Genomic DNA, 21,515 nt, shown 5'->3' on the forward strand with positions numbered 1-21,515 from the left:
GAAGAGAACCTGGCGCAGGCGGCGGCGGCGGCTCGGGGTGCGCAAGGTGTGTGCGCGGGGGAGGGTGCGGGGAGGGGGTTTGCGGGGGCGGGGAGGGGGGTGTGGGGGGAGGTGTGTGGGTGCGCTCCGCCTCCCCCCCCGCCCGGGCGTGCTGCGGGATGCTCGGCGGAGCCGCGGCAGCCTCGAGGCCGGGGGTGGGAGGGGAGGGGAGGGGGGGTGCGAGAGGTCCGCAGCGAGGGGAGGGGGAGGACGAGGACGGCAGCGCTGCGGTGCCCTCGCTTTCCCCCCCACCTCCTCCCCGGAACGCTTGTTGCTGTGCGGGGAGACGGCACCGCGATCACCGGCAGCCGCGGGGGGGGTGGTTGGGAGGGGGGGAGCCGGCCCGAGGGGGCCGCGCACGGCAGCCCCGCAGCCGGCCAGGCGCTCGCCCAGGTAGGTGCCCAGCCGACCCTCCCGCAGTCCCCGGGGCGGGCGAGGATGCCGGGGGCAGGATGGCTGTTCCCGAGCGCGGGCAGCACCGCGCCCCCCCCCCCACCCCGCACCCCACCCGCAGCCACCTGCTCGGGACCGGCGACCCACCGGCTCCCAGCCCTTCCCGGCTGATGGAGCGAGGCAGATGGCGGGAGGCGGCTGCTGATTCTCAGGGAGACCCCCTCCTCCTCCCTCCCCACGGCCACTGCGGGCAGCCCAGCGCCCCGGGGATGGGCACCGGAGAGGGGCTGGCACGGGCTGCGGCGGGGGAGCTGCACCCCCAGCGCCGGGGCACGGGGTGGCTGCACTCTCACGGTGGAGCGAGGGACACTTGGGATGTCAGGCAGGGCGAGGAAGAGTTGGGACGCCGAAAAAAGGCAAGGAAGGAAAACTTTCTCAGCAAGGAAGCAACCCCGAGTGGCATTCCTGGGCGAGGAAGCGCCGTCTCCCCCGAGAGATCGCACCTCCTGGCTGGCTGAGCCATTGAGGTCGGGGGGGGCCATGCATCCATCCCTTTCCAGGGCTCTTCCTCCACTCCCGTGTGTCCTTGTCCTCCTAGGACTATCACAGGAGGCAGCAGAGCCCTGAGCCAAACTGGGTGGGAAGATGGCTGAGAAGCTGGTGCCCGGGGACCTGTTCCTGAGGAAGACGCGAGAATCCGTCTCGTCCCTGGACTCGGACAAGCTGGCACCCATCTCGCCTGAGGCGGGCGGCGAGGAGTCGTCTGACAGCGAGGGCGAGCAGGAGGACAGTTCCCACAAGCTCATCCGGAAGGTGTCCACCTCGGGGCAGATGAGGAGCAAGGTCAGGGGTGCGGGGCCCCGGGGAGCGGGGCTGGCTGGTGTGCGGGGTCCCTCCTGAGGATGGGGTGGGGTTTTGCCTGCTCTGGGCTTGTAAATCAGTGCAAAGTGTTTGCTGCTTGCAGACCCGCTCAGCCGGTGCCTGGGGCAGGATCTGGCCCCTTGTGCCCCTCAGAAGGGCACATGCCAAGGTGCCCACCCCACGGTGGCAGGGCCGGCGTCGGTCCCGTGGGGCTGTGGATTTTCACCCCACCATTCAGGGACAGGGTGTCTCCCATACCCAGACACCCACCCCCCAGTTGCTTTCATCCCATGTTTGTATCCCCTGCATTTCCCCCACCTGCCCCTAGGGAAAGGGGGTTCTTTCAGGAAAGCTCTGCCCCATAGATGTTCTGGGGTGAGGCTGAGGGATCCCTCATCCTCCCGTGCACGTGTGGGGCCTGGTGGGCGGTGAAACAGAGCCGGCAGCTTTCCCAGTGCCCCAGATTAATTTGACTGTACCAGCCCCCCCCGCAGGCCCTGCTCCAGCAGCCTCCCCCAGATTTGGTCCCCTGTGGTGCTTTGCTGGGTGGATGGGGACACCTTTGAGGTTGGACGTGACATGCTTTCGCCTCCTGACTGTTGGCATGAGAGCTGAATGTGTGTGTGTGTGTGTGTGTGTGTGTGTGTGTGTGTGTGTGTGTGTGTGTGCAGCTTCATCAGAAGAAGCTATTTTGGTAGGACCCACAAAAACATGGGGTGTGGTGCCACCTGGCCGAACAGGAGTGGGTGGCTGTGGGTGTCCAAGGTGGGGATAGTGAGGTGGTCAGGCACCTCCTTCCTGAACAACCCCTGGACTGAACAACCAGGTGGGAAGTGAGGGGAAGAGGAGCTGGGAGGGGTTTTAAGGGGGGTGTTTTGGGGATCCGGTCATGATGCTGGGAGGATGCTCTGGGCAGTGTGCTGGGTGAGTGGTCCTTTCTCATCCACCTCCTGGCTGCGGGGAGGAGGTGGTGGTGTGAGTCAAGGCAGCGCCTGCAGTGCTGGCGGGCGTGCGGGGGCTGCTGCACTGCGGGGGCTGGGGGGGACCCTCACCCAGGGGCTGTGCCAGAAATCCCACCCCCCCCAGACAGCTTCTGGCCCTGGTCACCCATTGGTGGGAATTTGGTGGCTGTGCCACCCTGGGGAGGGGGAGCATCTGTGAGAACGCTGCTGGGGGGTGCAGTTGTGGAGCAGGAGGATGTCCCTGGGCTCTGGTGTTGGGTTCCATGGGCATGGAAGGAAGCAGAGGTGATGGGGCACTGCACCACATCTGGTGGCAGCTTGAGGCTGTGGAGAGCTCCCCTCCTGCTGGGCCAGGCCTGGCTGTTGTGCCAAGTCCAGGATGCTGGCATGAGGTGAGCAAAGGGTGTTTGCTCAGGGATGCAGCAGGTGCAGGCCCCCAGCCTGGCCCTGAGGGGTTTTCCCACTTGCAAGGAGACACTTCTGGGCAGGCAGCACTCTGGGGGGCTCTTGCTGAGTCCCCCTGGTTGCTCCAGAAACATGCCTCAGTTTCCCTTCCTTTGGAGCAGGCTGGCACCTCTCCTGCCCGCTCTGACCTGGCTGCCAGGTGGGTTCCATCGGCTGTTCTGGGGTGCAGGGTGCTGTGGCCAGGGGGGGGCACAACGGGAAGCCAGGCTGGTGGGCAGGGTCCTGGGGGTGCTAAGTACTGGGTGGGAGCCCTCAGCACCCTCCCAGAGTGGCGAGAGCAGCCGCTGGAGCTCGCTGTGCAGCACTTGCCATGCCAGAGGGGTTGGGAGCGCCGGGAAACCCAAAGGAACAGGGCAGGGTTTCCCCCTGAGGATCCCTTTGCCTGGGTCTGGCTGGGCAGGACCACGCTCTCCAGCCTGGCTCCTTGCAGGATGGGCTCTGTTCTTACCTGTGGAGATGAGGATTTTGGGAGGCATCGCTGGTGCCACCCAGGTGGGCTGTCCCTGGCTCCTACCTGTGCCATGGCACACGTGCTGCTCGTCCCTCCAGCTTGAGGGTCAGGCAGGATCTGTGGTGCAGCAAGCACCTTCCCAGCTGCTTCAACACCCCTCTGCGCCCATGTGGGTTTGGGATGGAGTGGAGAACCATTGCCTACCCCCCAGAGACTGGGTCAGGTACCTAATTAGCACACAGTTAATGAGCAAGGGAGGGTCTGGTGCCAGGGCTGCAGTTCCTGAGGGAGAAGAGTGTTGTGGTGAGGGAAGGGGTCAGGCTGGCCTATTTCTGGGCTGCTGCTGGTAGTTGGTGTGCTGGGGGGGTCTGTAGGAGGGGGCCATGTAGAGGTGCAGGGAAGGGTTAGGACCCCCACCCCACTGCCAACCCGCACTGCCTGGGGGAACCCTGATCACCAGTGATGGAATGAGCAGCTTCCCCCATGCCAGGCTGTTGTCCAGTGCCGGGGCGACAGGAGGGGGCGAGGATACTTTTTGGGATCTGCCGAATCCTTCGTGCTCTCCCCCTCCCTGTTCCCCGCGCCTCCCCCCCCACCCCAAATGCCTGTTCCCTCACCCCTCCTCAGACCCTCCCCATCAATCACAGCCCCTCACTCCACACCCCCGGCCTGGCTTTCTCCGCACTGTAATTGCCGGGCGCCCCGCGGGGGGAGCTTTGTGCTGCCTTCGGCGGAGGCGGCGAGGCCATTGTGCTGGGTGACAATGACAGCTGCCAGGCGCAGGTGCCCCTGCCGGGTTCAATGGCCCCGGGACCGATGGGGTCTCGCTGCCGCCCCCTCCTTCACCTCCTTCTCACCGAAGCTGGGACTGCTTCTTGCCTGCGCTGGGTTTTGGGAGCGCAAGGGCGGAGCGGGAGGGGGATGGGGGGTGGGGGGTGGGGGTGGGGGATGCTGTGCTGCATCTGGTCTCCGTAGGGCTGTGCAGGGAGGAAGGAGGCAGTTGGGGAAGGGGGGGTGGAGCAGGGACACATCCTGCCGGCATGGGCCGGGCGCTGGGCTCCTGGTGCTGCCCTGGGTTCTCCTGGCAGCTGGGCAGAGGCACGGAGCCATCTGACAGCTCTGCTTGGTTCAGCACAGCCAGCAACTGGTCCTGGGGTGCTTGCAAGGAGAGCTGGGGGGCTGCAGGTTTGGGGGGTGAGGGGGTGTATGTGACACTGCTCATGGGGTGGGCATGGCTTGTCTGATGTTTAGAAAGGGGGGTCATGTTCCTGAGTTCCTAATGCTGGGGTACATCACAGCTGCTTGGTGGGGCCAAGGGACCCACCAGCATCCTCCCAGGGGGCTGGAAGAGGCCAGTGGGGTTACTGGTGCCCTGAGGGACAAATGATCCCGGTCTGTGCTGGAGGGACTGGGCACCTTGCAGGTATGGGGTGCCCTGGGGATGGGGTGAGCAGAGCCTGGGAGGGTGGTGCTGCCGAGCCTGGCTGTGGGGAGTGCTGCCTGCCACGGGCCAGATCCTCACAGGAAGACAAGGGAAGCACGGTAGGGCCCCTGGGGCCAGGCCTGGAAACCTCCTTCCTGCAGCAGAAGGGTAGCATGTGGCTCCTGGGCAGTACGTGGCTCCTGGGCAGTACATCCTTCTGCCTTGATGCTGGTGAGGGACGGAAGCATCTCTCATACAGGGAGAGGCTGGGAGAGCTGGATCTGTTCAGGTTGGAGGGGATGGAGGGACTGGAGGGTCCACAGCGATGTGGATGGGTATTTGAAGGGGAGGGTGCAGCAGAGAGGGAGCTGGGGTCTTTCTCAGAGATGTCTGCTGATGAGGCAATAGGCACAAACTGAAACAGAAAATCCATCTCAACAGGAGAAAAAACTTCTCCTGTGAGTTGGTGAAACGCTGGCACGAGCTGCCCAGAGAGGCTGCAGGGTCTCTGTCTGTGGGGACACTCAGGACCCATGGACTGAGTATCTCCATCACCCTGGGCAGTTCCAGGGGACACCCTCCCCCCCCCACTCCTCACCCTGTCTCCATCCTAGAGCTTCCCAGCAGCCCCAGCCACGCTGTGTCTGGCTGACACCAAAGCCCATCCCCACCCCAGCCATGCCCCACATTGGCCCCAGTCTGGTGGCACATGGGGACTGGCTGGTCACTGGGTCACCCCTGCAAGCAGGGCTGTGCCCTGGGGCAAGGTGATGCTGCCTGGGACCAGCCCTGCTGAGGAGGCTGCTGCACACCGGGGAGGCTGGGCTGGCTCTGGTTAATCAGGGCTCGCTGAGCCGGTGCCTGGGGTGGAAAGATAGCCCCAGTGTCGCCAGCCGGATGTTTGTGAGGTTTCTCAGACGTGCTGCCCTCTCCTCGCTCACATTTTCCGTTATGCAAGCGCTGCTCTCACCCCTCAGGGGCTGGGCAGGGTGGGACAGCTCTGGAGGTACCTGGGCCTGAGGGGTGGGCAGGGGGGGGGACTGCTGTGGGGTGGGCTGGCATGGGATGCCTGCCGGTGGGATGCTTGGAGCCTGGTGGGGCTGGAGATAGGGGAGCATGAGCTCTTTTCTAAAGAGAAGCTGAAGGTTGTGACTGCTGGAGGATGAGGTGGGGGGGGGGATTGTCCTTCTTCTGGGGGCTCCTTCCCTAATTTCTCTCCTCCCTGTTAATCCCCCATCTCCTTTTGGTGACCTGAGTGGTGCCTCATGGCACTGCACAGCGGCATGGATGGCACCAGTGCTGGAATCTCCTTTCAGGGGTCCCCTCAGCCCTGGGAAGGGGGATGTGGCACCCTGCAATGGCAGCGGGCTGCATCCTTGGGGACTGTGGATGCGGTGGAGCCCGCGGGGCTGTGGCACTCCCCACACACCGAGCCCCCCAGCTGCCTGGTCCCGGAAGAGCTCTGCCATATCACAAGGCCTGATAAGGTTTCCAACCGTCTCCAGCCCACAGGGTGCCCAGTAGAAGCTGCTGGCCCTATGACTGGGCTGTTCTCAGGGCTGCTGGCTCTCCCCTGCTCTCCTGGCACCTGACGGCTCAGGAAGGGCATGAGCTCTGACCCCACTGGACCCCGGCACATGCCTGGTGGGCTGCTGCGTTTGGAGGAAGGCGGCTGCCTGGGATGGTGCTGGTGCAATGCAGGTCAGTGTGCTGCTGGGCGCTCAGCCCCTCTCCCTCTCCTCGGGCAAGGCACCGCGTCGCCGTGGGGCCGAGCAGATCCCATCAGGAATGGTGTAGGTCTGGGTGGGCAGCCAGTGTGTGGTGTCCACCAGCCTCGTGTGCCAGCATTCCTGAGTAACTCAGCCTTCCTGGCTCTTCTCCTGCAGCTCCTTCACTGTCAAAGCTGATCCCAGCTGTGGTCAAACCTGGCTGCACTACAGGCTCTTCCTGAGGAGGGTGGTGGCAGAGTTGGGAGACTTGGGTGGAATTCAAAGCAGCGGTCCAAGGCTCAGCCTTAGGGCCAAGGGAAGAGCCAGCATTTTAGGGTGCCCCCTGGCCTGGGAGAAACCCTGCTGGGGTGCAGTCCCAGAGGGGGGTTCTGTTCCTGCCTGTGCCTCCCCACTCTGCATCTCCGGGATCCCTCCCGCACTGGGCGCATCCCTGAGCTGGGGAGAGCAGGGAGTGTTGCCCAGGTGGGGCAGGGGAGGGGAGAGCCAGCCCAGGGCTGGTGGCCGGGCAGGTCGCACGTTGCTTTGAGCACTGGCACATCCTGTTGCTGCTGCTACTGCTGGGGTCAGTGCTGGCTCTGCCAGGGCACCCTGCAGCACCAGCTGGGGCTGGCCAGGAAAGCCCAGGCAGGGTGAGCAGAGGGGCTACGGCTTCACCTGGGGTGCAGGGAGCACCCCCTGCCCGGGGCAGTGCAGAGACCCTGTCCCAGGGGGAGGAAGAGGCAGCCCCTTCCCTGCTCTGGGGGCTGTAGGGTACGTGTGGAGGCCTGTCTGGGGCTTGGGGGCAGCCAGCCAGGCACATCCCCCTGCCCAGCCTGGCACATCCCCCTGCCCAGCCTGGCACATCCCCCCTGCCAGCCTGGCACATCCCCCTGCCCAGCCTGGCACATCCCCCTGCCCAGCCAGGCACATCCCCCTGCCCAGCCTGACACATCCCTCTGCCCAGCCTGGCACATCATCCCCTGCCCAGCCAGGCACATCCCCCTGCCCAGCCAGGCACATCCCCCTGCCCAGCCTGGCACATCCCCCTGCTGCTTGCCCTGCCCGCTGCCGGCCTTTGCCCTCCCCACACCCTTCCTGTCTGCGAGGGGAAGCTGCAGGCTGCAGTGTGGCTTCCTGCCACGGGCCAGGTCTGCTGGTGGCCTTGGCCATCAGGTGCCTCCCAGGTCTCCTCCTGTACCTAGTGCCAAAAGCAGGGGTCCAAAACCTCCGAGCCCCTGGGGAGCAGCTCCTGGCATTGGGCAGTACTGGGTGTTCCTGGCTGAGCCCCATGGACAGAAAATGGGGTGTGTGAGGGCAGCTCACTGTGGTGAGACCCTGAAACAGCCCCCCCAGCACCCCAGGCAGAATGACTTCTGTGCTGGCCCAGGCAGCATGGCACAACCAGGCTCTGTGGCTCGGTTCAGAGAGGGGACCTGCCTTGTTTTCCCCAGGGAGGGGACTGGCTGGCTGTCCCCACACTGGCAATAGTGGTATCAACTGAACCTGCACCCCACCATGTCAGTGCTGGGGGTGACAGAGCCGGGACAGGCAGCCACAGGCGATCAGGGCTGCGCGTGGTGGGGCAGAGGGGTTGGGCTTTGTTGTTGTGGCTGGGGCACCCTGGGCATGTTTTGGGAAGCACCCAAGGGTGGATGTGGGGAGAGGTGCTTCTCAAGCACCCCAAGCTTCTCAGCACCTGCTTTACTGCCCCAGGCTGGGATGCTGGGGGCAGTTAGTCTGCACTGGGAGGGGGGGGGAAACTGAGGCACTGCACTGCAGGTGTTGTAAAGCTTAAGAGTGTCATGTTGGAGGTTGTGGGGGCTTTGCTTTCGGGGCTGTGCCCTAGCCTGGGGCTGGTACAATGCTGGCAGTCCCCAGAATGGCAGGACTGTGACATCCTGGGGCCAAGTGATGCCTTGCTGCCACTGTCTGCCAGGGCAGCTTACTGCAGCGGTCACAGCAGCGCAGCCGGGGGTGTTCCATCTCCAGCCCCCTCGGGAGGGGATGCTGTCAGGAAGGGTACCTCAGGAGGGGATGCTGTCAGGAAGGGGTACCTCAGGAGGGGATGCTGTCCCCCTGTGTAGCCTTCCTGCTACCCACACACACATCCCTGGAGCCAAGCAGAGCTGAGTGGCTGCACCCTGCTGTGTGCTGGCTGCAGCCCTGCTGTGACAGCTCAGGCCACCATCGTGGACCTGCCTCTTCTTCCTCCTTGCCATCATGTTCTCCTGTCCTCACCATCCCGTGCTGCCTGTCCTGAGCAGCACAAGCAGTGACTGCAGCAAACCCCGTGCCTGCTGCATGCAAAGTGACATTTGTGGCTGGATCCCACCCAGACCCAGGGCAGGGACTGCTGAGGTGCATGGTGTGTGTGTGTGTGGATTTGGGCTTGCAGCTGGAGCCCCCAGAAGGCCACCCTCCCCTTGCAGCCTGGGCTTGGGGCAGCACTGGGCTCACCACCCCTCTGTGTGCTCTCGCAGTTGGGATGCTGGGGGGGGGGTGGTGGTGGGAATCGGTGGGTGCTGGCAGGGGGGACCCCAGGGCTGTTTGAGCCTGCACTGACACTCACAGGCAGTGTGAGGACCGACCACAGCCAAACCCTGCACCGGTCCTGCGTGGACAAAGCACTGACAGGGAGTGATAAAGGCTTCAAACGTCCCTCTCAGCTGTGAGAGCTGAGGATGCCCCTGCGCCTGTCCTGGGGGCTGGGGGAGGAGCGGTCAGGTACTGGGGGGGGAGTTGAGGAAGCACCTGCGGTGGGGTTTTTGCTTCTTCATGACCTCGGGGGCTCCTGCTGCTGCTGCTGCCCATCCCGTTGGGAGCTCTGGACCTCGGCAGCACACGGGCTGGGCGCTGGAGCGCGGAGCCCCGGGGCTGCGGCTCTCGGATGCCCTCGGTGTCTGGAGCTGACTCCCCATCAGCCGTGGCTTGTCGCTGTGCGCTGGGATCTGACACAGCCACGGCTGCGGCTAATTGCAGGGGAGCGGCTGAATGGGGCTGCCGGCGGCGCTTAACGGAGATACAATCAGAGGCGAGGCAGTGCCAGAGCATCCCCGCCGCCCTGCTCGGCACAGGCTCGGAGCTGCGCCTTGCAAACGCTAATTAATTGAGCCCTGTAAACACCACTGTGAGGAGGGTAAATGTTGGCAGGTGCTGCAGTTCGGGGAGGGTAGAAGCCAAGCTTCAGGGCTGTGTAGGGATCTCTGCTGGCCCCGGGCTGGCTGCATCCTGCTGGCTGCTCCCCAACCTGGGGACTGCGGGGCCTGGGTGATGCCAACACAGGGCAGGTGGCTCTGGGGCATCTGTGTCCCCTCCAAGGTTGCTTTTCCATCTCTGTCTGTGCCCTTGGCTTTGGGGAGCTGCAGCCGGTCAGGGCTGTCCTGGGTGCTGCTTTGGGGATGGGGAGGAGGTGACTGGCTCTGTGCCAGTGGACACCTCTGACCACCACCGCAGCAGCATCCCCCTGCAGCAAAGTGACCCATGCCTAGAGTGTGGTGGACAATGGGCCTCATGCAGCAGGGTGTGAAGCCCTGAACATCCCAGCTGTGCTCTGGGCACTGTTTAGCTCCTGGGGACCCAGGGGCGGGTGTCGCTGGATGGGGGCGTGTGGCTCTGCGGGTCTGGGCGCTGCAGGAGCTCATGACTCTGTGGTCTCTGCAGAAGAGTGTGAAGGAGGGGCTGTTGCTGAAGCAGACAAGCTCCTTCCAGCGGTGGAAGAGGCGATACTTCAAGCTGCGGGGCAGGACGCTCTACTATGCCAAGGATGCCAAGGTAGGCTGGGGAGAGGCTTCCGGAGTGCTGCTCTGGAAGGGCTTGAGCCTGCAACCCCGACAGGAGCCCCAGGTCCCTCCCTGCTGGACTGGGCCTCTGGTTTCCCTCCCGCAGTCCCTGATCTTTGATGAGGTGGACCTGTCTGATGCCAGCGTGGCCGAGACCAGCACCAAGAACATCAACAACAGTTTCACGGTGAGGGAGGTGTGGGGGCTCCCTTGCCACAGCCCTCCACCTCAGCACCTCGCAGGGAGGCACTGCAGACCCCTCCCCACAGAGCTGTGGGGCACCCTGCAACGTGGCCTGATGCTGCTGGAGGTGGCGCTGGTAGTGGCACCCCAGGGTTTGCTGGGGTGCTCTCCAGGGGGGCTGGCTGGCTGTGAGGGGGCCTTGCAGAGGAACACGGGGCTGGTGGGTGTTGCAGGTGATCACCCCATTCCGGAAGCTCATCCTGTGTGCGGAGAACCGGAAGGAGATGGAGGATTGGATCAGCGCCCTGAAGTCTGTCCAGAAGTGGGAGATCCATGAGGTGATGTGGGCATGGGGCTGCGCGGGCACCTCGTCTGCAAGTGGGGACCCCTGGGGAGCTGGGGGCACCTTTGGACAGGAGATGCTGCCCTTGGCACGGGGCATGGGGAGGACGGGAGGCGGGAGTGGGGCTGGGGTGACTGGGGAGCTAGGAGGCAGGGGTGGGTGTCCCCTGGGACTGATGGGGCAGGCCTGTGCCCCCCAGCAGGCCACGCAGTTCAACATGGAGCACTTCTCGGGGATGCACAACTGGTACGCCTGCTCCCACGCCCGCCCCACCTTCTGCAACGTGTGCCGGGAAGCCCTCCCAGGGGTCACCTCCCACGGCCTCTCCTGCGAAGGTCAGCGCTGGGGTCCTGTTTTGGGGGAGCTGGGGCCAGGACCAGGGTGGGGGAGGCAGGCTGGGGCTGGCCTGGAGCAGGAGGGGTGCAGGTCGATGCCTGCCACCTGCCAGGGCAGCAGCAACCACCGGCCATGGAGGGGGCTGGGGACCAGCACTGTGGACCCCGTGGGGGACCATCCCTGCTCCTCGCCTGCTCTTCCCCACACAGTCTGCAAGTTCAAGGCACACAAGCGCTGCGCTGTCAGAGCCACCAACAACTGCAAGTGGACGACCCTGGCCTCCATTGGCACTGAAATCATTGAGGATGAGGATGGGGTAAGTAGAGGAACATGGCAGGACAGAGCCACCAGCAGGGCTGGCCTTGCTGTGCCCAGATGGGGAGCGAGGGGGCCCCTGGGGCTGTCCCCTTGTGCTGTGTGGCCTCGGGGCTTGGCTCTGCAGGCACAGGGCCTGGGGAAACCTCTGCCCTTGCTGCTCTCCAAGTGGGACTGACCAGAAGACTTTTGCTGGGGACACCCCCACCCTGCCCCATGTGCTGGTGGTGGCTGCAAGGGGCTGGGTGGGCAGGGATGAGAGGGCTTGAGAGGTGTCCCAGGGCTTCCTTGTTCTGTTGTGGGGTGTCATCCTCTGCCCAGCTCTTCCGTGGTGCCTGGGGGAGGGGGGGGTGGCCCGTGTCACTGTCCCACAAGTGGGTTGGGGTGGCAGGGGTGACGTGCTGCGTGCCTCTCTGCAGGTGGCCATGCCTCACCAGTGGCTGGAGGGGAACCTGCCCGTCAGCGCGCGCTGTGCCGTCTGCGACCGGGCCTGCGGCAGCGTCCGGAGGCTGCAGGACTGGCGATGCCTCTGGTGCAAGGCCATCGTAAGGCCCCGCTCCCAGCACAGGCAGCACCGGCCCTTCTGGGAGCATTGCTGGGGAAACTGAGGCTGGAGGCTTTGGTGCTGCATTCCTTAGCTCTGCTTCTGTCCCTCTGTCCCCAGGTTCACAGCGCCTGCAAGGAGCTTTTCGGCAAGAGGTGCCCCCTGGGCCAGTACAAAGTGTCCATCATCCCACCAACTGCCTTGAACAGCATCGATTCGGATGGTGAGTCAGGGAGGGCACAGGGCGGGACTGTGGGTGAGGGGGACAGGCTGTTTGGGACAGGGCACTCAGTTCCCTGAGCTCCTCTGCAGGCTCTGACTCCTGGTGCCCCCTTTCCTGTGGGGCACCAGGATCACCACAGTCAGTGCTCCCCTGCCCATCCCTGACTGAAAGCTGCTCATCACTCACAGCACATCACATCACAGGGCTGTGGGGGTGCTGTGTTTTAGGGTGGCACTGCTTCCCCACGTGTGGCTTCAGTTGCTCCTGCCAGCCTGCTGCCCTGGTCGTGGTCCCAGCTCTGTGCTGGGATCAGCAGCCACAGCCATAGCCCCCAACATGGGCTGCCCCCCATCGCACTCCAGTACTTCAGCACCTCTCAGGGCAGGATGAGGCCCTTGCTTGGGTTATTTCTCAGTGTCTGAACCTCCTGGTTTTTTGGAAGTGCAGAGCACAGCTTCCCCTTGGCATGGGTGGCTCTGGGGTGCTGGGCAATATGTGGCCTGGGGTTGGATGTTCCCGCTGTCTCCCTTCCCCTCTCTGGAGGGGCCCAGCTGGCCTCTGCTGAGAGAAATCTGTTCTTCTCCTCCGGATATTCCTTCCCTTCTCCTTTAATGATTTTCCCCCCTCGGCTCAGCCGGTGGCTCATCTGCTCCTTGTTACTCATCGGGATGCTGTCAGGGTAACCAGCACACAGCTTCTCCTCTGGCTTCAGAGCCATGGCTGCTCAGGGCTGGCTCCCTGGGAGTGTCCCTGCCCTGTCCCTCCTGTCGTGGCAGCCTGGTTGGCTGAGGCCAGCAGGGCTGTGACTGCTGCTGAGCTCAACTGCTCCCACAGGAAGCAGCCCAGTGTGGCCCCAGCTCCTGTCCCCCTGCTATTCTGTCCCCCCACCTGGCATATGAGTGGTGCTGGCAGCGGGCTCTTCCCTGGCAGCCCACGCTCTGACTCAGCAGCCCCCGGTGCTTTGCTTTGCTGCTCTGCTCTGCTGGGGGTAGCGGGGATGGAGCGATGCTCGGGCCAGGTGGGCTGCGGGGACGGGGGATGCTGCTTCCTGTGCGGCGGAGGCACCGGGGCTCCTGGCTGCACCCTGTGGGGCTCTGTGGGTGGTGGCTGTGGGGCTGGTGCCAGCTGCAGCGTGGGGGTGATGCTGTCCCTGCCGCAGCACTGCTGCTCTGCCAAGGGAAGGAGCCAGTGGGCACCGGCCCCATGACCTGCGGCTCTGGCCAGGCGGGATGTGCCTGAGGCGGTGCAGGCGCTGGGCCAGCCATCGATCCTCCCTGCCTTTCATTCCCCATCTCATTTCCTTAAAAGCCTGGTGCCGGCTGCCAAACCTCCCAAGACTTCCACAGCGTTTGCAGCCACCCTGGCAGAGCCCTGCTAGGAGCAGGTGGCAGAGCTGGGGGTGACAGTACAGCCTTGGGGGGGCTGCAGCTCATTCCCAGGGGTCGTGCTGGCTGCCAGTGCCACCCCTGGGAGCACCCCAGGTGGGAGCATGCCCCGCTCCATGGGGTTCTGCTGGGCTGGTCCCAGCTGGGCTGTTGGCCTTCCTGGGCACCCACCGCAGGCTGAGGGCACAGGCAGCTCGGTGACATGCTTTGTGCCCACGGGGATGGTGACAGAGGAGGAACCTAACCTAGATCTGCCCTGCTGCTGGCCTTGCCCATCCCTCACCACATCCCAGTCCCCGCTGCCATCTCTCCTTTCCCTGTCCCCCCTGACGACTGTGGCCCCTGCCTGGCCCCAGCACCCTGTGGTCAGGCACAGCACAGCCTGGCTGCTCTCCTAGGGCCTCCAGCAGTGTCTGTCGGGGGGGGGTGTGAGAGCTGAGAGCTCACGTGCTTGGGACTGCTGCAGGTTTCTGGAAGGCCACCTGCCCCTCGACCTGCTCCAGCCCTCTCCTGGCCTTTGTCAACTCCAAGAGCGGGGATAACCAGGGCGTCAAATTCCTGCGCAAGTTCAAGCAGTTCCTCAACCCGGCCCAAGTCTTTGACCTCATGAATGGGGGCCCACACCTGGGGTAAGCGCTGGGCTGGGCACCCCAGGGTGGCTTCAGGGGGGGGGGGGTGTCCCAGCACAGCCCCCAGCCCCTCTCTCCTGTCGCCTCCTCCCCCAGGCTGCGCCTCTTCCAGAAGTTCTCCACCTTCCGGATCCTGGTGTGTGGGGGGGATGGCAGCGTGGGCTGGGTGCTCTCCGAGATCGACGCCCTTGGCCTCCACAAGCAAGTGAGCGGGAGCGCCTGGCACCGCCCCAGCACCCGCAGCCACCGCGGCTGGGAGACCCCCGCCGTGCGCCTTGAGGGGCTGGGAGGGGTGGGCACGGTGGGGTTGGGGGGTGTGTCGTGGGCGCCCTGAGGCTCTGAGCCCTCCCTGCCCCATCCCTCTCCTGCAGTGCCAGCTGGGCGTCCTGCCCCTGGGGACTGGCAACGACCTGGCACGGGTCCTGGGCTGGGGCAGCCTGTGTGATGATGACACCCAGCTGCTGCAGATCCTGGAGAAGCTGGAAAGAGCCACCACCAAGATGCTGGATAGGTAAGCGTGGGGCACATGCCTCTCTGCTCCCCCGCCCTCAGCACCTCTCAGGGAGCCTGTTCTTGCCCCCCCCTGGCCACTTGTTCCCAGGCTGGGGTGCTGGGAGGTCACGGGCAACTGTGGTCTCTACTGGGGCAGGTGGAGCGTGATGACCTACGAGGCCCCCAAGCAGTCTCCCCCGACCCTGAAGGAGGAGGAGAATGGGGACTCCAACATACAGGTGGGCACTGTTGGGGACTGAGGGCCTGAAATGGGGGAGGGCAGGTTGTGGGGGTAGGTCCCCGTTCACCCCATCAGCCAATCTGGGGACACAGGGTGGGATTGCACAGAGAGAGGTCACGCTGAGGGTCCCTGGGGCTGTGGGTGGGCCAGCAGCCAGCTGCATGCAATGTCAGGAGTCTGGCATGTCCACCTGGGAGCAGGCAGCAGGGTGAAGTGGGGCTGGACTGCTGCCATCTGGGCTCTTCCATGTGCTCCCCTTCAACTGCTTGCCTCAGTTTCCCCTCCTCCTGTGGCTGAGCATCTTCTCTGCCTGGTGGTGAGGGCTGGTCATCCTCGGCCTGGGGCTGGCCAGGCAAGGTGCCACTCTGGAGCAGGGTGTCTGGCAGGGCACCATGGCTCCAGCTGTCCTCCCCTGTCCCCCTACCCAGGCCCAGATCTCCCACTACGCTGACTCTGTTGCTTTCCACCTGGCCAAGATCCTGGAGTCGGACAAGCACTCAGTGGTGATCTCATCTGCAAAGTAAGGAGGGGGGCTGGTGATGGGGGTGCCAGCACCCTCCTCCAGACAGGAGCATGTCTCCAGGGGTTCCGAGACCCTCCCAGGCTGTTTGTCCCCTGCCTGGCCAGCCAGCTATGCTGCCAGGCACTGGCAGATAAGGACAGCACTGCCCCTTTGATGCAGGGGGGCATTACTGGAGAAGCTCCTCTCCCCACCCCACCCCCAAGCTGGCATCTGTGCCCCCCTCCACCTGCCTGCTGCTTCCCTTGGCAGGTTCCTCTGTGGCACCGTCAATGACTTTGTGGCTGAGGTTGGCCGTGCTTACAGGAGGGCAACGGAGAACAAGCAGGAGGCTGAGCTGATGGCACGGAAGGTGGGTCATGAGGGGGGCTGGAGGGGTGGCACATGCTGGGGGGGCACAGCCTGGGCAGCAAGAGGGGGTGCTGGCTGGCAGGGTCTGCTGCGGGGCCCTTGCTGGCATGTGCTGGGGTGGGCTGTGCCCAGGCAGGGTGGGGTACAAAGGTGGGGTGCCCTCACGCTTGGGATGCCCAGGGAAGCACCCAGCACTGGTGGGGGGGCAGCTCGTTGTGTCAGGGTGCTGAGGGCGCTGGGCACCCCACAGTGTGCCATGCTGAACGAGAAGCTGGACTCGCTGGTGCGGGAGCTGAACGAGGAGGCTCAGGCCATCGTGGGCCCTGAAGACATGGCACTGGCCACCCCTGTTGATGCCAAGGACCAGGAGAAAGGTGGCAGCTTCAGCCCCAGCCCGGTGCCTCGCATCTTCAAATCCAAGGAGCAGCTCATGCTGCGGGCCAACAGCCTGAAGAAAGCCCTGAGGCAGATCATCGAGCAGGTGGAGAGAGGTGAGGGGGTGGGGGCAGGGGCTGGTGGCTCACGTGGCACTGCAGCAGCCTGGCACAGGCTGCAGGGGGGTGCTGGACCTGTGCCTTGGTTTCCCCAATTGAGTCCTTGGGCTGGCAGCAGCGCTGTGCACTCTGAGGGCATCAGCCCTTCTCTGGTGTGTGGTGTGGCTGAGGGGGGTCCCTGAGGCTGGGAGGGCTGCCACCCTGGGCCCTGCCTGGGAGGAGCCCGCAGGGCTGTCCTGGAGGGAGCACAGGGCTACCCGGGACTCACTGTCATGCCCCTCTCTGCATCCAGCTGTAGATGAGCAGAACAAGCAGACCCAAGCCTACCACTGCAGCGCAGGCCCCAGCAAGAAGGACAGCTCAGAGGAGCTCAGCAAGGAGGAGGAGAGGCTCAGTAAGATGCCAGTGGGGCTCTTTTCTTTGGGGGGAAGGGGGGAAGAATGGAGGTGAGGTGTGGGATTGGCTCAAGGTAAAAGCCACTAGAGCAGGTGTCTCACCTCTCATCTCTTCCCTACCCAGACTCACGGCGAGAGACGGTGACCTCTGCATCTTCCTCCATCATCCTGGACCGTCCAGACACCTTTGGCAGCTTGCAGTTCCCTGATGACCCCAGTGCCCTGTGAGTCAGGGCTCCTGCCCACCCCCTCACCCACCTTTGCTGCCCATCATGGAGCAGGAGCAGAGCTGTGGCCAGGCTCCCTCTTGTAGATGGCCCCTGGGGCAGCCTCTGCCAGCCACCGTGTGCCCGGTGCCTGTGCCCGGTGCAGGGCCTCCTACTGCCCCTTGGCCAGCACCGTGCTCACACTGGGAGCTTGGAGCTCCCTCCTGCCAGTGCAGGCAGGGTGTGCCATGCCCCTGCCTGGGTGTCCCACCATAGGGACTGAAGGGGCTGCAGTCATCCATCCCTGCTGGCTTGGGCCAGGCTTCCCAATACTGACCCCCCTGGGAACTCCCACACCCCGTCCCCTGGTGCCAGCCCAGCAGCTGCCTCTCAGCTCACCCCCCCCCATCTGCTGCTTTCAGGCACTTCTCAGAGAAGTGTGTCATGAATAACTACTTCGGCATCGGCCTGGATGCAAAGATCTCCCTGGAGTTCAACAACAAGCGGGATGAGCACCCCAAGAAGTGCAGGTGGGCTGAAACCCCCCCCATCCTCCCAGGAGGTAACACACACATCCCTGGTGCTCTGATGCCAGCACCAGGAGGGACTCTCAGGATGCCAGGAGTCACAGGTTTGGCTCCAGGCTGCTGTGCTTGGCTGGAGAACGCTTCCTGGGGCAGGTTCTCCACCTGCTTGCAGCACTGGGGTGAGCATCCCTGGTTGGGCAGCAGCTTGTGAACACCCCCTGGTAGGGGGAGAGCTGCTGCAGAGCTCCTGCTGCCCCTTCTCCCTGGCTGGTGGCATTAACCCAGTCTGTGGCTGGAGAGAGGAGACAGGGCCATGCTGGCACGGCAGGGGACATGTCTGGGTGCCATAGATGCTGCAGCCTGCATTTCCTGGGAGGCAACAGGCAGCCCCCCATCTTCTGGGGGTGTTCAAGGCCAGGTTGGATGGGGCCCTGGGCCACCTTGTGTAGCTCCAGGCCTGGAGGTTGGTGTCCCTGCCTGTGGCAGGGGGTTGGAGCTCTGTGATCCTTGGGGTCCCTCCCAACCCAGACCAGTCTGGGATTCTATGATTCTGGGAGGGGGGGAGACTGAGGCAGACACAGGGCCAGCAGCCCAGCTGACTGAGGCCAGTTCCCTGGGAAGGATGCAGAGCCTGAGGCAGGCAAGGGGGAGCCCACAGCCCTTCTCACCCATCCCACTTCTCCCTGCAGTAGCCGCACCAAGAACATGATGTGGTACGGGGTGCTGGGCACCAAGGAGCTCCTGCAGCGTACCTACAAGAACCTGGAGCAGCGGGTGCAGCTGGAGGTATGGGGCTGGGGAGGAGCAGGGGTGGGGCAGGGGGGGCAGTGGCACAGCAGCCCCCCAGGCTCAGCCCTCTTTTGCAGTGCGATGGGGTGCCCATCTCGCTGCCCAGCCTGCAGGGCATCGCTGTCCTCAACATCCCCAGCTACGCCGGGGGCATCAACTTCTGGGGAGGCACCAAGGAGGACAATGTGAGTGCCAAACTGCAGGGTGGAGAGGGGGGGGCACCATGACATCATGACATCCTTCCCCACCCCCCCCATCCCAGGGAACCCTCAGGCAGGGTTTGAGTGTGTCCCTGCCTCAGGCACAGGCAGGGGAAAGAGCCAGGCTCCACCCTGAGCCCAGTTTGGGGGGGGGGGTCTGACTTGTACTGGTCCTCTGCAGAACTTTGGGGCTCCCTCCTTCGATGACAAGAAGCTGGAGGTGGTGGCTGTCTTTGGCAGCATCCAGATGGCTGTCTCACGGGTCATCAACCTCCAGCACCATCGCATCGCCCAGGTGAGCGCAGAGGCCGGCGCCGGGTGCCAGGAAGCTGCTGGGGCAGCAGCAGGGACCCTGCAGCTGGGAGGTGACCTCAGCCCAGCCCCAGGCACTGGTGCCAACCCCAGGCTGTGTGCCCACAGTGCCGCCTGGTGAAGATCACCATCCGGGGGGACGAGGGTGTCCCCGTGCAGGTGGATGGGGAAGCCTGGATCCAGCCCCCCGGCGTCATCAAGATCCAGCACAAGAACAGGGCCCAGATGCTGACACGGGACAGGGTGAGCTCAGGGTTGCACAGCCCACGCTGTGCTGGGGCAGGGGGAGGAGTGACAAGCTGAGGAGGGGGGGTATCTCACTCCCTCCCCCCCCCCCAGGCGTTTGAAAGCACCCTCAAGTCCTGGGAGGACAAGCAGAAGGGGGAGAGTTACAGAGCAGCGGCCCGGCCACGGCTCAGCTCCCAGCAGTCCATGGAGTACCTGACTGAGGAGGAGAGCAGCCTCTTGCAGCAGGTCTCCCAGGTTGCAGAGACCCTCATTTCCAGGTCAGGCTGGGGAACAGGGGACACGGGGGTGGGCACTGGGAGGAGGGAGCTTCACTGCAGCCCCCCAGAGCTGCAGGGGTCTGATAGTCCTGTGGTGCCCAGCCTGGCTTGGGGGAGCCCCAGCAGCTCCAGCCCCTCTCCTCCACAGGATCCATGAGGCAGCCAAGGCTCACAAAGCTGTGGAGCAGGAGCTGGCACACGCTGTCAACACCAGCTCCCTGGCACTGGGAGAAGCCCTCTCCAACAAAGCCTCCAGCACCTCAGAGGTGAGCTGGGGCTGGGGCAACCTCCATCCAGCCCCCCCCCCCCCCCTCCAGCCCCGCTGCTCAGGGGGTCATTCCTCCACCTCCCCCAGTTTCTCAGCAGGAACGTGGCTGTAGAGGTGGTGCTGAGCATCAAAGAGCTGTACTCTGAGACCAGGGCGTTCCTGGAAGGGAAGGCGGTGAGTGGGGGGGCCCAGAGCACACCCAAGACATGCAAGAGAGGGACCCCTGCCCTCAGCTGGCACCCCTGGGGCTGGCAGCAGGGCTGGGGAAGGTCCCTGTCCCCCCACAGCTGGACTCACCCCAGGAGGAGGAGGCACTGCACGGCCCCCTGAGTGTGCTGGGCCAGGAGCTGCAGCGGCTGCTGGACATCCACTGGCTGGGGCCCATCGCCCACCCTGCTGAGGAGGTGAGTGCAGAGGGGAAGGGCACAGCCCCTGCAGCAGCCCCCCCACCACCACTGGGGCACCCTGCTCAGCCAGGCTTCTCCCAGGAGAACACCAGCAACACCAACAAGGGCAGCTTCAAGCTTCGCCTCAACATCCCCAAGCCCAGGAAGGACAAGGACAAGGTGCAGAAGCAGAAGACCAACAGCACACTGCCAGGTAGAACACACCTGGGATGGGGACAAGCACAGCCCATGCTGGCAGGGACCCCCACCTGCTGACTGACCCTGTCACACCCCTGGCCTGGGTGTGCTGTGGAGGGAGCCTGGGGAGGGGGGTAGGACGGGCCCTGGCTGCCTGGGGAGGTCACCAACAACCCCTTCTGCTGACAGATGCCCAGAGCCCCAGGCCCTGTAGCTCCAGCACCACTGCAGGAGGAGAAGGGGGGTACAGCACAGCTCAGGCCTTCAGGAAAGTCCCTACCCCAGGGCTGGGGGTCTTGGTGCAGGGGAGAAGCTTGAATGCTCCATAAGCAAGATGAGGAGACACCTCTCCAGCCCAGGCTTGCTGTGGCCTCTAGCAGAGCTGGGGGTGGGAGGGGGGGATGCTGGCTGCCCCTGATGCCCTCAGCTGCCTGCTTCCTACTCTGCTGCCTCCAGGGCTGGGGGCACAGTCCACCTCTTTGGTTTTCCTCCCTGGCAGCAGACAAGTGGGGCTCGGAGGAGGTGGCAGCTTGGCTGGAAGCCCTTGGTTTAGGGGAGTACAGAGACATTTTTGTCCGGCATGACATCCAGGGCTCAGAGCTGATCCTGCTGGAGAGGAGAGACCTGAAGGTACAGCCCCCCTTGTGCCCCTGGGAACATCCAGCCCCCCCTCCCCAGCCCTTGCTGGGGACACTAGTCCTGGCCTTGCTGGGCTGAGCTTATGCCTCTTGCATGCAGGGGCTGGAGGAGGGGAGGGGGTAGTGCCTGGCCCCCCTGGCTTGCAGGGCCCTGCATGCCTGCCCAATGTGGGATCAACATCTGCATTCCCACTCCTGCACCCAGGCACGGGGCCAGGGGGCAGAGCAGGGACCATGCTCTGCAGGGAGAGCAGTGTGGGGGGAGCTGGGCTGTGCAGCCTTGTCCTCTGCCCCACAGCTCCCCTGCCCCACACTGTGCCCCCCACGACATGTCAGCTCTGCTCTCTGCTCCCTGCAGGACCTGGGCATCACCAAAGTGGGCCACATGAAGAGAATCCTCCAGGCCATCAAGGAGCTCAGCAACCCACCCTAGGCCAGCTGCAGGGCAGCAGCCCAGCCCAGCCCTTGTGCTGGGTGCTGCCCCCTAAGAACCAGGGGTTGGGCAGGGGGGCTCCTGGCCCCCACCATGCCCCACGTGTGTGGAGTCTCCCTGCTTGCCTTGCTTTGTCTGTTTGTCCCTTGGTGTCCTTGGAGCTGCTGCCTTTTCCCAAGCCCATGGGGCTAGGAACACTGAAGCAGAAGTGGTGTAAGCCTGTAGGCAGTGTGGCATGACCTCCAGTGCAGCCCCCAGCCAGGTCACTACAGGAGCTTGGGCTGACAAAACGTGTGCCCAAGCTGGGGCCAAAGCAAAGATCCCCCTTCCCCAGGTGGGTATTTAAGCTGTGTAAATATTTGGAGAAGAGATACTCATTGCTGCTGCTCGTGTAGTGTCGTTACTTACCAGAAGGTGAGGGATCTGGGGAGGGTGATGGGGATCTGGCCCCTTCCTGCTCTTCATCATGCAACCCCCCCCCAACCCTGCTGTCACCCTCTGCCCCAAAACACAGCAAGA

General features: G+C 64.3%; 1 protein-coding gene across 1 annotated transcript; it reads left to right on the forward strand.

The window, feature by feature from the left end:
• Positions 1-1,077: 1,077 nt before the first annotated feature.
• DGKK (diacylglycerol kinase kappa) lies at positions 1,078-20,996 on the forward strand (the record flags this gene model as incomplete). The annotated part of the gene is made up of 29 exons (XM_084269321.1): positions 1,078-1,275; positions 9,964-10,074; positions 10,189-10,269; positions 10,499-10,603; positions 10,808-10,943; positions 11,154-11,260; positions 11,679-11,804; positions 11,924-12,026; positions 13,878-14,040; positions 14,137-14,245; positions 14,412-14,551; positions 14,690-14,771; positions 15,202-15,293; positions 15,546-15,645; positions 15,895-16,135; positions 16,431-16,532; positions 16,658-16,757; positions 17,162-17,269; positions 17,956-18,052; positions 18,133-18,240; positions 18,437-18,550; positions 18,676-18,810; positions 18,907-19,073; positions 19,222-19,339; positions 19,429-19,515; positions 19,629-19,745; positions 19,830-19,941; positions 20,425-20,555; positions 20,922-20,996. The coding sequence occupies 29 exons, from the start codon at positions 1,078-1,080 to the stop codon at positions 20,994-20,996; spliced, it is 3,465 nt and encodes a 1,154-aa protein (XP_084125447.1).
• Positions 20,997-21,515: the final 519 nt, after the last annotated feature.

The sequence above is a fragment of the Gallinula chloropus genome, assembly GCF_964237585.1.
Source record: "Gallinula chloropus genome assembly, chromosome: 11".
Lineage (NCBI taxonomy): Eukaryota > Metazoa > Chordata > Aves > Gruiformes > Rallidae > Gallinula > Gallinula chloropus.